Below are 12,376 nucleotides of genomic sequence, written 5' to 3'. Positions count from 1 at the left end.
TCTCACCAAGATTATGAATCACCCTAAGCTATACTACATACTTCACTTCAAACACTCTATGCATATACTGGACATATTGACGATTATAGCCACGCTTAATAATATAACCACGTTTTAGGATACAATTTTGCTGTAAAATAAGCTTGCGTATTACGATCATCACCGTAGGTGATCATGACCTGCTGCAAGCTATGTTTTACGTCTTTCGTTGGACTTGGATCGGACTACAAGGTTTCAATAGGTTTTTCTATTGGTCTGTATTCTATAGGGTGGTATCCCTTTTGTTGTCGAAAATGATGCGTACAAGCGTTTAATACTGAAAATTCTGATGCAGCCTCGCTCCGTAGGAGGTTTGGGGGCTTCTTGCGACGCGTGCACGTTGATTGACACGGAGCGAAGCGAGGCAGGGACCACTCATAAAGCGTAAAAGCATGTCTCCGATTTTTTTTTTTTCGAGACGTCTGTACTACGCCAACCTTATCGGTAATACAGAACAAAGCCGAAGGGTTGGTGGTGCGCGCACGTTTGGAGATGTAGCATTTTTTTGTTTTTTCTGGGTCGTGGCAAAAAATGCGGCTGGATTTCAAAACTTATGTAATCATGAACCAATCAAACGTGGAACGGGCAAGAGGCAGTTTGATGATCGTTGATTTTATACACGGTTGTGCAGATACTACTAGTAAAGGACCTATTTTAACAAAAGGAGGATCTTTGTTTGTTTGTGTGCATGTGCGCAATGAAGGGAAAGATGAGCAGATGCCCCAGACGTGCTGTTCATGTTAATTGATTACTCTCTCATATTATGTGCGCACGCGAAAACGAGTGTGCTTTGTCAGCGGAATGTGAACATCAAGGCAAAATTGTGATTGTCAATGTTTCATGTGCTTTGCAAACAAAACTTCCGTTGTTTTTCTCCTCCTCCGTCGTGCTTGAATGCAGCTGTCCCTTGTGGATGGATGGATACATGGCCGGCCGGCCTGTGATCAGCAATGGCGGGAGAAGGAAGGCAAAAAGGGTATGTACGATAACTGACTCTTCTTTTTACCGTCGTTTCCAGCCTAGCACTCGTACTACCGGAGTCCCGCGATTTTAGCACTTTTTTCCGGTGTTTCGGCCCCTTCTTTGGGATACAATCAACGGTCTTTGTGAGAAGAAGTTGTGGAGCATGCAGCAGCAGCAGCAGCAGCAGCAGCAGCGCATGCCGGGCGGGACGTGCTATTAATTACTCATATGAAAATCAGTGGGACGGGCCCAAACAACGGAGCACTGTAAAAGGCAAGGGAAAGTGGAGACAAGGCTTCCGAAACCCATGTGCTTTATCACGCTCTGTCAGATGCACTTGTGTGGAGAAGAAAACATCATATGACAATTGATCCGCAGCCAAAGCCGAAGATCCAATAAGGCAAGTTGCTTCCCCACAACATGCCACAGGGCAGTTGCCAAACCAGGATATATCTTGTGGTGTAGAGTAAGCGTGTGTGTGGCTTTTTATTATTTCGAAAGGAAGATAGAGAGAATATACAATGGCACAAAGGGGGGGGGTTATGTATGGTAATGTGATGATGGGATAGAAATGTAATATGGTACGAAGTATAGGATGTAGTAGGTTTTTTAGTTAGCAGCAAGTAGAAGAGAGACAGGACGAGGGTTTATATACACGGTGTTGTATAGAGCGCATAGATGGATAAGTAACAAACAAACAAACAAACAAAGAGCGAGAGAAAGAGAGAGACCATAGTAGAAGTAGCTCTGCTTACTGCTCCCATCGTCATCCTTCCCCAGTATCCAAGCATAAGCCGTTGGTTCGTTCTGCTTATCTGCCCTTCTGGTCGATCTAGAAGAAAGGGAAGATTTAGCCACCTTTATTTTTTTCTCACGGAGGGCAAATTTGGGCAAAACGCAAATGTACCAAAAAAAAAAAAAAGATTTTTGAATGCTTACATCCTTCTCTGCTCTGTTGTACTTGCCCGGCTCAGTCTTCCAGAAGTCGCCGCTGACATGCTCTCCCTTGCTCTGGAACTCGATTTCAGAGTCCTTGAGACGGTCCAAGTACTGCAGCGTCTCATTGTTGCTGTCGCCGGCTGTTTGCTTGGGAGGCTGTGTGGTGGAATAGAAGCTGCGTGGCATCGCTGCTGCCTGTGCTGCTAATTTGTATTGCTGGTTGTGGAAGGTGCGAGTGGATGCTCGAATTGCTGCTGATCCGTATGCTTGCATGTTTAGACTTGTAGTAGTGCGAGTGGAGCTATTAGCTGTAGCTGTGTGTGTGAGAGGACTGTGCTGAGAAATGGAAAGGATGTAAGTAGTAGCGAAAAGAAAAGGAAGCGCAGAGTGCTCCAGAGATCGGTATTTATAAAAAAAAATTATCGCGACGACGACGGCATGAAATCACCTTGAAGTTTAGCCCTTCCCTTTTCCCATTTTGGAAGGTCCGTCGGGGGCATTCAATTACCTAAAGCGCTTTGCCTTATACCTGCCGTTCCTGCCTGCTGCGACTTTGCTGGGAGATAATCATTGCCCTTTCCATTGTGATAATCTTCTTCGCCCACTCAAAAAGCCTCTATACTCACAATCTGTGGAAGCTTACTTTCGTTTATTCTCTGCCTTCTAGGAAGAGAACAGAAGGGCTGTTCTATACATAGTTGCTACGGATGATTGCATCTTCTTAGTTGAGAATGTTGAGCGAGCAAATGTATGTTCTGTTGGCTCTGATCTCAAGAGCCTACTATATGTTTTGATCTGTAATCTATTTTGTGGCCTGTTAATGCCGCTGCATACGTGCTTAGACTAAGAGCCTTATAAAGCCAACGTTTCTTGTTTGTTGCTCCATGGCAATGCTGCCAGTTTCACAAAATACCCTTATCTGATCGATAAGCATATTGTCTATATACACGTCGAAAAGAGCTTCCGTGGGTATGCTACCAAATAGCGTAGCTGTCCCATCTCGCTATGTATAGCGGTATATTCAAACTGTTATTGCAGCAGGGATGTTGTTGTCGTTGTTGCTACCAACAGACAGAATAATGCACTCTGTGCATCTGTTGCATACTACACCTTGCACACACACTTTCTCTCTCTCTCTCTCTCTCTCCCCAAAATATATGTTTTATATTCTGCACTGGAACTTTGCATTCTGCATATATGCTATATATAACATCATGTTGTGACGTTTTTTTTTCTTTCTCTCCATTTCCTGTCAGCCATACATTAGCACCATGTGGTATCGGGTACATAAGACATATTCATAGTGTAAGAGCATTGGGGGCTACCACTAGGTTATGACGTTTTCTTTGGAATGACCATCATACTTTCGCGTTATGATTGGTTTGCATTGCCAAGGGAAATGGGTTAGTCCCAAGGTTATGTTCAGCTGTGTATTGAAGGATGGATGATTGTCAGCTTTCCTCAGTGATACTAATAGTATGTAGTGCGAACATTTTGGTCGGGATGATAAAGCTCCTTGTGATTCTTGTACTGTGTCTATTTTGTCATTTGGACACAAATAATCGCCATCCGCTGGCCAATACGGTATATGCCACCTACTTGGTCATCGGAGCGGAAACGAAAATTACAATATAGCATATTTTTTTTTTTCTGTGCCTTTTCGGCACACTAGAAAAAAAGTCGTCCACGCGAGCAATAAGGGTCACCCCACTCTCTTCTTTTCCGATTGCCTATCTGCGTACCGATTTGGCAAATTTCTCCGAACCAACTCTTGGGCAGTTTTCCGTTTCAAGGGGCTCAAGAGAGAAAAAAAATTGTGTGGGGAAGACTACAATCGTACACATTGTAGGATTGTTGCTATGTACTTCAATCCGTCTAATCTCATCTTATCTATGTCATCTCTATTACATGTAACCCAACTGTAAGACAAACAGGCGTAGACAGTATGCGACCAGGGGAAGGAAGTGTATTATACCATCTGTTTTTTCTCCTATAAGCCAAGTATGCACGTTTCTTACGCAATGTTTGTATTATACCCATCGTTACACTAGCAGGTTTTGCGCTCAACTTGGTGTGATACAACTTTCAAACTTGGTGCTGGCGTGGCAAAGGTAGAAGGAGAACAGGACTTTTTCTTCCAAGCACAAAAGAACTTTCAAGTGGGTTGAGTTGAAGTGGATCGAGCTGAATGGATAAAGTGCATCAGCAATGTAAGGCTATATTAGCTGCAAGCTGTCCCCTTCTAGCATTGTTATTCATCCTCAATACTAATATCCCTACTTTGACAACAAGTTAAACCGGGCAAAGCTGTATGTAAAAGTCCTCCTAATAACAAGTACTTCACCTTGAACGATCCATCTAGCTTGGTTCACTCGTTCATTTCACTCATTATCCTGGATATTTATAAACTTAATCTAAAACTCCATAATCTATCGAGTTGATAAGAAACAAAAATACAAAAAAATCTTATAAAGAACGCTTCACTGCTTCTGCTAAACAGCTTGACTCTGGGTCGATCATATGCCCTTATATCTTCATTCTACAAAAGCGTGAATCCTTATTTTTCGACCACGTTCTTTTTTCGACAAAAACTTCATCAACAATGAGCATAATTATCTGGGCATTTTCCAGTGCCTTGTGAGATCATATATAAGAGCTACAGTACGTGTTACGTATACATGATAGCTGATCCAATGGAACAGGGAAATATTCTGTATATAAAAATTGATCTACTTCAATGGATGTACCGGCGCCATCGTCTATCGCTAAAGCTCCAGACATTTGTAGGAGTCCACCCAACTTCCCGAGCCTGTACTAAAAGAGTGCTGTGATCGTCCTTTCACTCAATACGCTTTATTGACAAGATACGTGGTCAACAGAGCTGCCAGTAGTGCGGGTTAAGTAGCGGGCGCTATACTTGTCGGACGCAGAAATCTCGCGAGGTTTCGAATATGAGGTTGTGGACATAAATGTCTTGTGTGCAGACGTCCAGTAGACGGGGCGATCAGCTTGCAAAGAATACGCCCATTTTGTAGTTGAGTAAGCTCTTCAACGCGGGCACGGTTGTCCATACGACAGGAGGATTGCCGCAATGAACATTCGTCGGAAACAAGAACCTTAGCGCAGACATCTCTTCACTGCGCCCTTGTTGCAGGTGATAATGCCGCCGACGGATGACCCGTCGACATATGCTCTTGAAGCCTCGATGCAAGTAAGAACGCTTTACGAAGCAGTATGTGATGCTGGCGTTGGACATTGTATCTCCGCCGTATCTTTATAAATACTTGTGATCTATCTCCCGTACGTTGTCGACGCCAGGTGCGATGTTCTTGTTGGCCAACTTTGGTGTCAATGCGTCGAGCTGTAGCAAACTGTGAGATCCATAACAGACATCTTTTGGCTTGGATCAGTAAAATCCAGTTCATTGTGATAGGTATCAGGAACCCGCAGTACCTCTGAGATGCGTGAGTCATCTTCGGCCGCGGCAGTGGCTAGTCGTATAACATCTATTGGCGTACAGATATGATCTTTGAACTTTGGCACTCGTCTCCTTTTTATTTATGGAAACTATTACTTTTGATTGTGAAATCTTTGTTTATAGAACGATAGACGAGGGAAGTAAAGGCTACTTTAAATTAGCAGGCGATATTATTGGTGTTGTTTTGGATGTCATCGTCTTTATGAAGATAATCCCCAAAAATGCCTGGTAAATGAGTCCTATTGTATGAGACTATTCTGTTATGGTCTGATCCAACATAATTCAGAGGCTATATTGTCATCCTATTGTCATGCATGACCTTATTAGAAACTGAACTATTGTTCCTTTCTCCTTTTTATTCGGGTACGAAGCTCAGCAAATTCTAGTTGGGAGATTGTGTTCGGATGAATGTATACATAAATCTTTAAGAACCTACATAATTTGGATCCTACTTTTAGAACTAAAAAAGAATCAATAACACTTCCTGTTATATGAATCCACGTATCTTGTAGTGTATCGCCTAAACCCTCCTTCAGATATCATCGTAGTTACCGGTGTTCCAGAGGGAGAGGTACTTGAGAGTGAAGTTAAAGGTGGCTGTTTATTTCTACGATCGACATTACGAGCGCATCTTCTCATGAGTTCACTCAAAAATCCAATAATTTGGTCATAAGCAAGGAGTATATGAATGCCGGGGCCCTGTAAACGAGCCTTTTGAAGCTCGTCTTCTCTTTGCCCACGTGTTGTCGATGATGTACAAAAGAAATAGAGATAAAATCAGGACCTACTTTCTATCAGTATTCATCAGCAAGTCAATCTTAGTCCAACAAACAGTATAAGCGAAGAGGATTGGGTGAATTCAAAGGTCAAATCGAAAGATGATCCTAATATCTGTTGATGTTATATAACTTGGAAAATATAGAGATGATACGTGTGTGTATGCTTTGGCATCAGAAACCGTTTCTCTTCCAGCTACAGAAAATATGTTTTCTAGAGCATCACCCGGCCTGTATATGGTAACGGATAAGGGGTCACGCATGAGCTGGGAGAACAATTCCTGACATGTAAACTTTTCCACAGTTAACCCTTCGCAACGGACGACAACGACAGCCCATTATGGTACACAGAAGTGGATCTGATAAATGGGCAAGTGGTTTGAGCATATACTTTTGCTGTTGTGCCTAACCCTTTGAGTAGGAAGACCTGTGCATTAAGAATCTTTTTACTCAAACTGACTTGAAAAAGACGATTCAGGTTGCACCAGCGTGTCGACGTGTTGAGGATTAAATAACACATCAATGATGCTGCTACGGCCCTTGAGCTGGAAGAAGTGAGCAACTACAAATGGATGATCAACCGTGTACATTGCAGAACTGATTCATAGGAAGCAATGAGATCTTCTGTTTGCCGTATATCGGAGCGGAAAAGGGCTTCGGTCACCCCACTTTCTCCTTCACGATTGCCTATCTGCGTACCAATGTGGCAAATTTTCCCGAACCAGTTTTCCGTTTCAAGGGGCTGACGGAATATGTGGGGAGGAAAAGAAAAAAGCACCAAACACACCGTATCTAATGTGCTGTGTACATAATCTAATGGTCGATTATGCCAATCCGTCTTATCGCATCTTATCTATGCGATCTCTCTCTCTCTCTCTCTCTTGTTAATGGGCTGTAGAACGGACAGGGCGCAGGGGAGTCCGTGAAAAGAAGGAAGGAGCATGTTGTTCGCTTCTATTATACCATCTGCTTTCTTCCTTCTAAAAGCCAACCAAGCACGCTATTACTGTATCTTACCCAATGTTTGTGTATATGTTAATCGTTACACCGGAGGGTTCTGCGTTCAACTTGGGGTGATACAAATTCGGAGCTGGCACGGTGAAGGAAAAAAAAAGCAATGGCGATACATACAGTAAACAACTGTTTTGGCCACGTTCAAATCTCGTGTCGAATAAAGCTGATTTTACCGCGCTACTGATGTCAGCTATTTGCTGGTATTATGGAAAACGTGCATATCATGCGAGTAGAACAGTTTTCCAATGCACCACACACAGTTGAGCTTGTCGTGATGATATGGTTGTATGAAGTTGGGCTTGGTAACTTCGCGAAGCGTGATTGTTGACCACACATACAAAACTAGCTTAATAGGGCAAACTTGAGCCCTGGTTCCTGACGTTATTGTATATTTTACTTTTTGCCCATATCGTGACTCTGTCACCAGATGCGGTACCTGAGTTGCGAAAACAAGCAGTAGCCGATCCTGCCACCTTTATATGGCTTATCGTTTAAAATATTTCCACAAAGAAACAAGCAAAGATATTTGGGATGTGGAGAGAGCGAAAGTTCATTGACGAGGGACGGACAGCAGATGCTCGTGTACAGCATCTGATGCTGGTCAAACGCGCAACAACTATCCAATCATTCACGCAGCACCGTACGCCATAGTGTGCACAGAAAATTGCAGACGATCACCATAAACCGGAATTGATGAGAGATCATGGATCTGTGGATAGATGTTTGGTAAGAAACATTGAGTCATGGGTGGAATGTTTTTTTGAGAAAGGAGGCTCGAAATACTACACAAAAAGCGAAAAGTGTGGTTCTTCATTTTTAGATTGTATCTAAGCTACCATACTTTCCACATTAAGCCAAAGACGGCTCACTTTGTGATGGAATAGTGTTACAGGATTACATTATCAGTAGTCGTAGAATGTTGCCATCATCAACGCTCTGGTTGCTTGTCTCGTTGCAGAGTTCTTCTAAGGTTGGATATTCCGAGCCTGTGATGGAACGGGGACTCTTTTTTTTTTTGGCTTGTTGAAAGCTGATTCGGTGGCAAGCGATACTATGATGGCCTTCTTTAGTACAGTAGCTTCGAGCCCTTTCCACGTTACACCGTGCATAATGATAGGCTCGTCGGGTAAAGCATATTCACATTACCCGGAGCGTCAATATCTCCGTTAATAACAAACAGAAGAACCCGTGTTACCCACCACAACATGACCACGCTTCTTCTTAAAAAAACAGAATAAAGCAATAATATTATTAGCCGATTATCTAGTATCCCAGCTGACACGAACGGCCGAATGTTTTTAAAAACGATAACGTTTGCCATATAGAAATAAGTTATACACGGTGCGCCCTCTGATCGGATCTTTTCCAACAAGTGAGTTGTTACTGTGGAGTGCGGAATGAGGCATCTGAAGCAAATGCTTTCAAAGAGCTCCGAGCAACCAATGAAAAGAAGCAAACGAAAGAGTGTACTTTTGAAAGGTCGACTTTTAACCAAGGTGTTGTTGTATTTACCAGTAAAAAGAACATTTGAGGACGTGAATACTTAGTAATCGTCATTCCTTAAACATACTCAAGCGAGCACTAGAATATCTTGAGTCAGTCAAACTATGACGCGTGGGTCATGCATTTGATCCTTATGCGAAGAATGCTGCCGTATGTAGTTATATTCGTGTTCGCCACCATATGGTACAGGTTTCGCCTACTATTTTAAAAATTCTTGTAGATTGCTTGAACATTTATATACATCATTCTGTAGTCTACTAGTTGCTCCTCATGTCAAAGAGCCATGGCAGCAAACGTTCGTAATAAAGTCAAAGCATACTGTAGACAATCATAACACACTTTGTCTTTCTTCTTTTCTCGTCTCCTGGTGTGCTGTACCCCTTCTTCATGATGGACTTTGAGATTGATGTGAGAGATCAGCTAAAGATTAGCAGCGTATTTTTTATTACTGCTGCCACTTCTTGATAGTGATATCCATCTTTGGCTCCTGTATAACAGCTTGAGAGTATCTACCCGATAATAAATCTGCTAAGCTGCTCCTGTATGCCGTATACAAGCTACAGCACAAAAGATCGACGGCACCTGTAGAGACGCCAACTTAGAATGTGCAGTATGAAATATCTTCGCGCCAATAATACAACAGCAGGGAGCCCAGATCCATATGTCGTAGTACAGTATACCTTGTGCATCATCAGTTTCTATTGATCCCTTTTTCAAAAAAATAATTTCGTCATTGCGAAAATGTGCTCTCATGAAACAAATGGCTGCAACTCCTTATGAGTAATACATGACTAGTTGCCTCGCTTTGAAAGCATATGGTAATAGTCTTTGATAAAGTAGACAAAAACAGTCTCTGTGCTGCTGTGTGCGCCCCGCTGCTGTGAAACATAGGAAAAAAAGGAAAGCGAAACGTGCAAAATGTAAACATTTGCCTCCGCCGGCTGCAATGCACTATTTACGATCGCTATCTTCACGTTCTTTCGAGTATGAGGAGGGAGATCATCCTTTTTATGCGTTCTATATGGAGTATGAAAATCGCCCTGTCTGCCTGTCTATCTGGATCAATCTTATATCAACTTTATTATTATTTACAGAAATAATAAATGGCCATACAAGCGCGTCGCAAATCGCATATCCGCTAAAGCCCGATCTCAACGACTGGTGAATAAACCCCATAATCAGAGGGGGAAAATGAGCTAGAAGATGTATAAGGTCTAACAGGAGTGTGTGGTGGGCGTGCTAGTTACAAATAGAGAGTAGAAGTAATAGAAGCACGGTGTGAAAAGAGAGGGGAGGATCCGTTCCAAGATAACGAACAGAGGGGGGGAACTATCTTGTTTTTTTCTTTCTTTTTTTTTTTTTTGCAATCAAAGCAAACAGAGAGATGGGAGGAAAGAAAAGAGAAGAAACTTATGGTGAAGAATAAAGAGGAGATGGGGAGGTTTGTGGTGGATCTGCATTTCTTGGGTTGTGCTCAAGCCAGATGATGAAGTCGTTACTGATGGTTGAAGGAACTGTGGGATTAGGCCTACTTGTACCGTCGTCGTGGCAAAGGGCGTCGATATCCGCTAACAGAGTCGTCAGTTGCTGCCACATGTTCTTCCAAAACTGCTTTTTGGACGCGTTGGTTGGTCGTGCCTTTGGGAACGAGTAGAGAACAAACGATATTGGATCAAGCACAATAGATGGAGTATTGAGCCTGACATGTGCCTGGAGACAGAGGATTGAGCCTGACATGTGCCTGGAGACAGAGGATTGAGCCTGACATGTGCCTGGAGACAGAGGATTACATGCATGCGGGATAGGTGCGGTGTTCTGGGCAGTTGCGGCAAGATAGCAGCGGCACGTCCATTGGGCATCCACCCTAGGCGCCAGCAAAGTAGACGACTGCGTTGGTGGCGGGTCATAGGTAACCAAACAATAGAGCCAACGCCGAGTGTTGTGCGACATGCAAGTAAAAGTTTGGCGCGCGTGCTAGCTCGTGCGCCATGAAACTGAACATCGGCGAGAGCACAGGTTGCTCGACGTAGCTGCTTTTTGTCATATGGTTCTGTTTGTGGGGGCAGCTGTTTCCAAAGGATGGTTTGTTCTAGCTGTGAGAAACGACTACTGCGGGTACCGCGTAGGTGTGACAGTAATATTGGCAGTAGAGCGTCATGCGGTAACCATCGACCACGATTGACGAACTTGGCTTGAAGCACCGCTGTAATATCCAATAAACCAAAAGAGACAGAATAAGTCAACGAGACCCGAAAGGAATTGAAACTAGTTTATTAAGATAACAAAAGTTCTCACTATTTATAAGAAATGGCTTATCCTTGGCAACTACCACAGCGTGTGCATTGAACGAATGAATTGATGTTATAAATCAATCATATAGGATTAAGTAATGTATGATGCGTGAGTAAAAGATACATCCGGGTAAATGCCTCAGATAGTAGCTAATGTGAATTACGTGATCCCAATAATGACAACTTCTTCCTGAGCATAGCTGATCGGTGTTTCACCAAGATGTGTATGAATAAAGAAATGTCCGCACAAGTGAGGTTATGAGGGAAATAACAGCAATCGTTAATGACCGATTAAAGAATATGTGTTATTGATCATGTTGGATACAACAACCGCGATTCGCAAAGACATATTTGGGAGGTTGACGAGGTGTTGAATGACGGATACTGATGAAGAGCGAGAGGAGCTACCATAGATACGGCGTAGACAGGTGGCTTGTGTATCCTGGAGCAGTTTCATGTGTTTTTTGAGCGGCTTTCGGATAGCAAAACCATTGGGGGCGAATGAACTGAGCATAGATACGTGCTGCAAGGACGCATGTAAAACCTGACGCGCTAAGGCCAAGTGAATGCAAAACGTTTAGCGATCCAACAGCTTTCGTGGTGTTGTGTTCGATTGCCTGTCTGTCTGTCCGTCACACATTTTTTTATTGGTTGTTGGTTGCCATCGCAATAAATTTGAATGTTATTGCCCAAACATGAGATATCATGCAAGGTTAGCTATAACGTGTTCCAAGTCTTCCTTTTCATACACTTTCTATACGGTCATCTAATTATGTTTGGCTTTGTTTCTAAGTGTAATAGAGATATTCACTGTAGGAAAATTCTTGTGAATTTTAAATTCTTGTAAACACTAAGTAAAGTGACAAGAATTCTTGTGGATTCTTGTGAATTTAAAGTAGCGATAAAGCGGTCACGCGTTCACAAGAAAATCAAAGCGGTCACACGTTCACAAGAAAACCACAAAACGTTTTGTGGAATACCAAAGCGGTCACACGTTCACAAGAAAATCACAAAACATTTTTGTGGAATATTCATTATATAGATTTTAAAAAATAGCTTTATTCAATTACATGATACTAGCTAAGGTTATTGATTGATGGAATACTGGTCGAGCGTATACAGATGAAAACCACCCCTTTCTCTCTCTATATATATCACATACACTCTCGCTATATATATACGTGTATGTGTGTGTGTTTATACAATAATCAACTTTCTGATACTTTAACTTACCTTTTAATTATGTATATTTTTGTGGGGGGGAGCAGCTCCGAGCCGCTTTGTCGTACGGCGTCGTTTGGTAGACTGCGTGAACTGGGCAGGAGCAGGGGCAGGAAGAAAAGCAGAAGCGGAAACAGGAAGAAAAGCAGAAG

At 42.6% G+C, this 12,376-nt stretch overlaps 3 protein-coding genes across 3 annotated transcripts; all 3 read right to left on the bottom strand.

Annotated features, from left to right (window-relative positions):
* Positions 1-1,461: 1,461 nt before the first annotated feature.
* BDB00DRAFT_862615 (uncharacterized protein) lies at positions 1,462-2,367 on the bottom strand (the record flags this gene model as incomplete). Its single annotated transcript, XM_053126082.1, has 1 exon — positions 1,462-2,367. A coding segment is annotated over exon 1 (599 nt), but the record flags the coding sequence as incomplete, so codon positions are not given.
* Positions 2,368-10,257: 7,890 nt separating this feature from the next.
* Positions 10,258-10,679, bottom strand: BDB00DRAFT_742094 (uncharacterized protein; the record flags this gene model as incomplete). The annotated part of the gene is made up of 2 exons (XM_053118474.1): positions 10,258-10,422; positions 10,479-10,679. Coding segments are annotated over 2 exons (366 nt in total), but the record flags the coding sequence as incomplete, so codon positions are not given.
* A 728-nt stretch (positions 10,680-11,407) lies between these two features.
* On the bottom strand, positions 11,408-11,626 carry BDB00DRAFT_776949 (uncharacterized protein; the record flags this gene model as incomplete). The annotated part of the gene is made up of 1 exon (XM_053120289.1): positions 11,408-11,626. A coding segment is annotated over one exon (219 nt), but the record flags the coding sequence as incomplete, so codon positions are not given.
* Between the last annotated feature and the right edge of the window lie 750 nt (positions 11,627-12,376).

This window comes from Zychaea mexicana, assembly GCF_025766255.1.
Source record: "Zychaea mexicana strain RSA 1403 chromosome Unknown BDB00scaffold_214, whole genome shotgun sequence".
Classification (NCBI taxonomy): Eukaryota; Fungi; Mucoromycota; class Mucoromycetes; order Mucorales; family Lichtheimiaceae; genus Zychaea; species Zychaea mexicana.
Note: the sequence above shows the minus strand (reverse complement) of the source record. Positions and strands in the feature narration are given on the sequence as shown.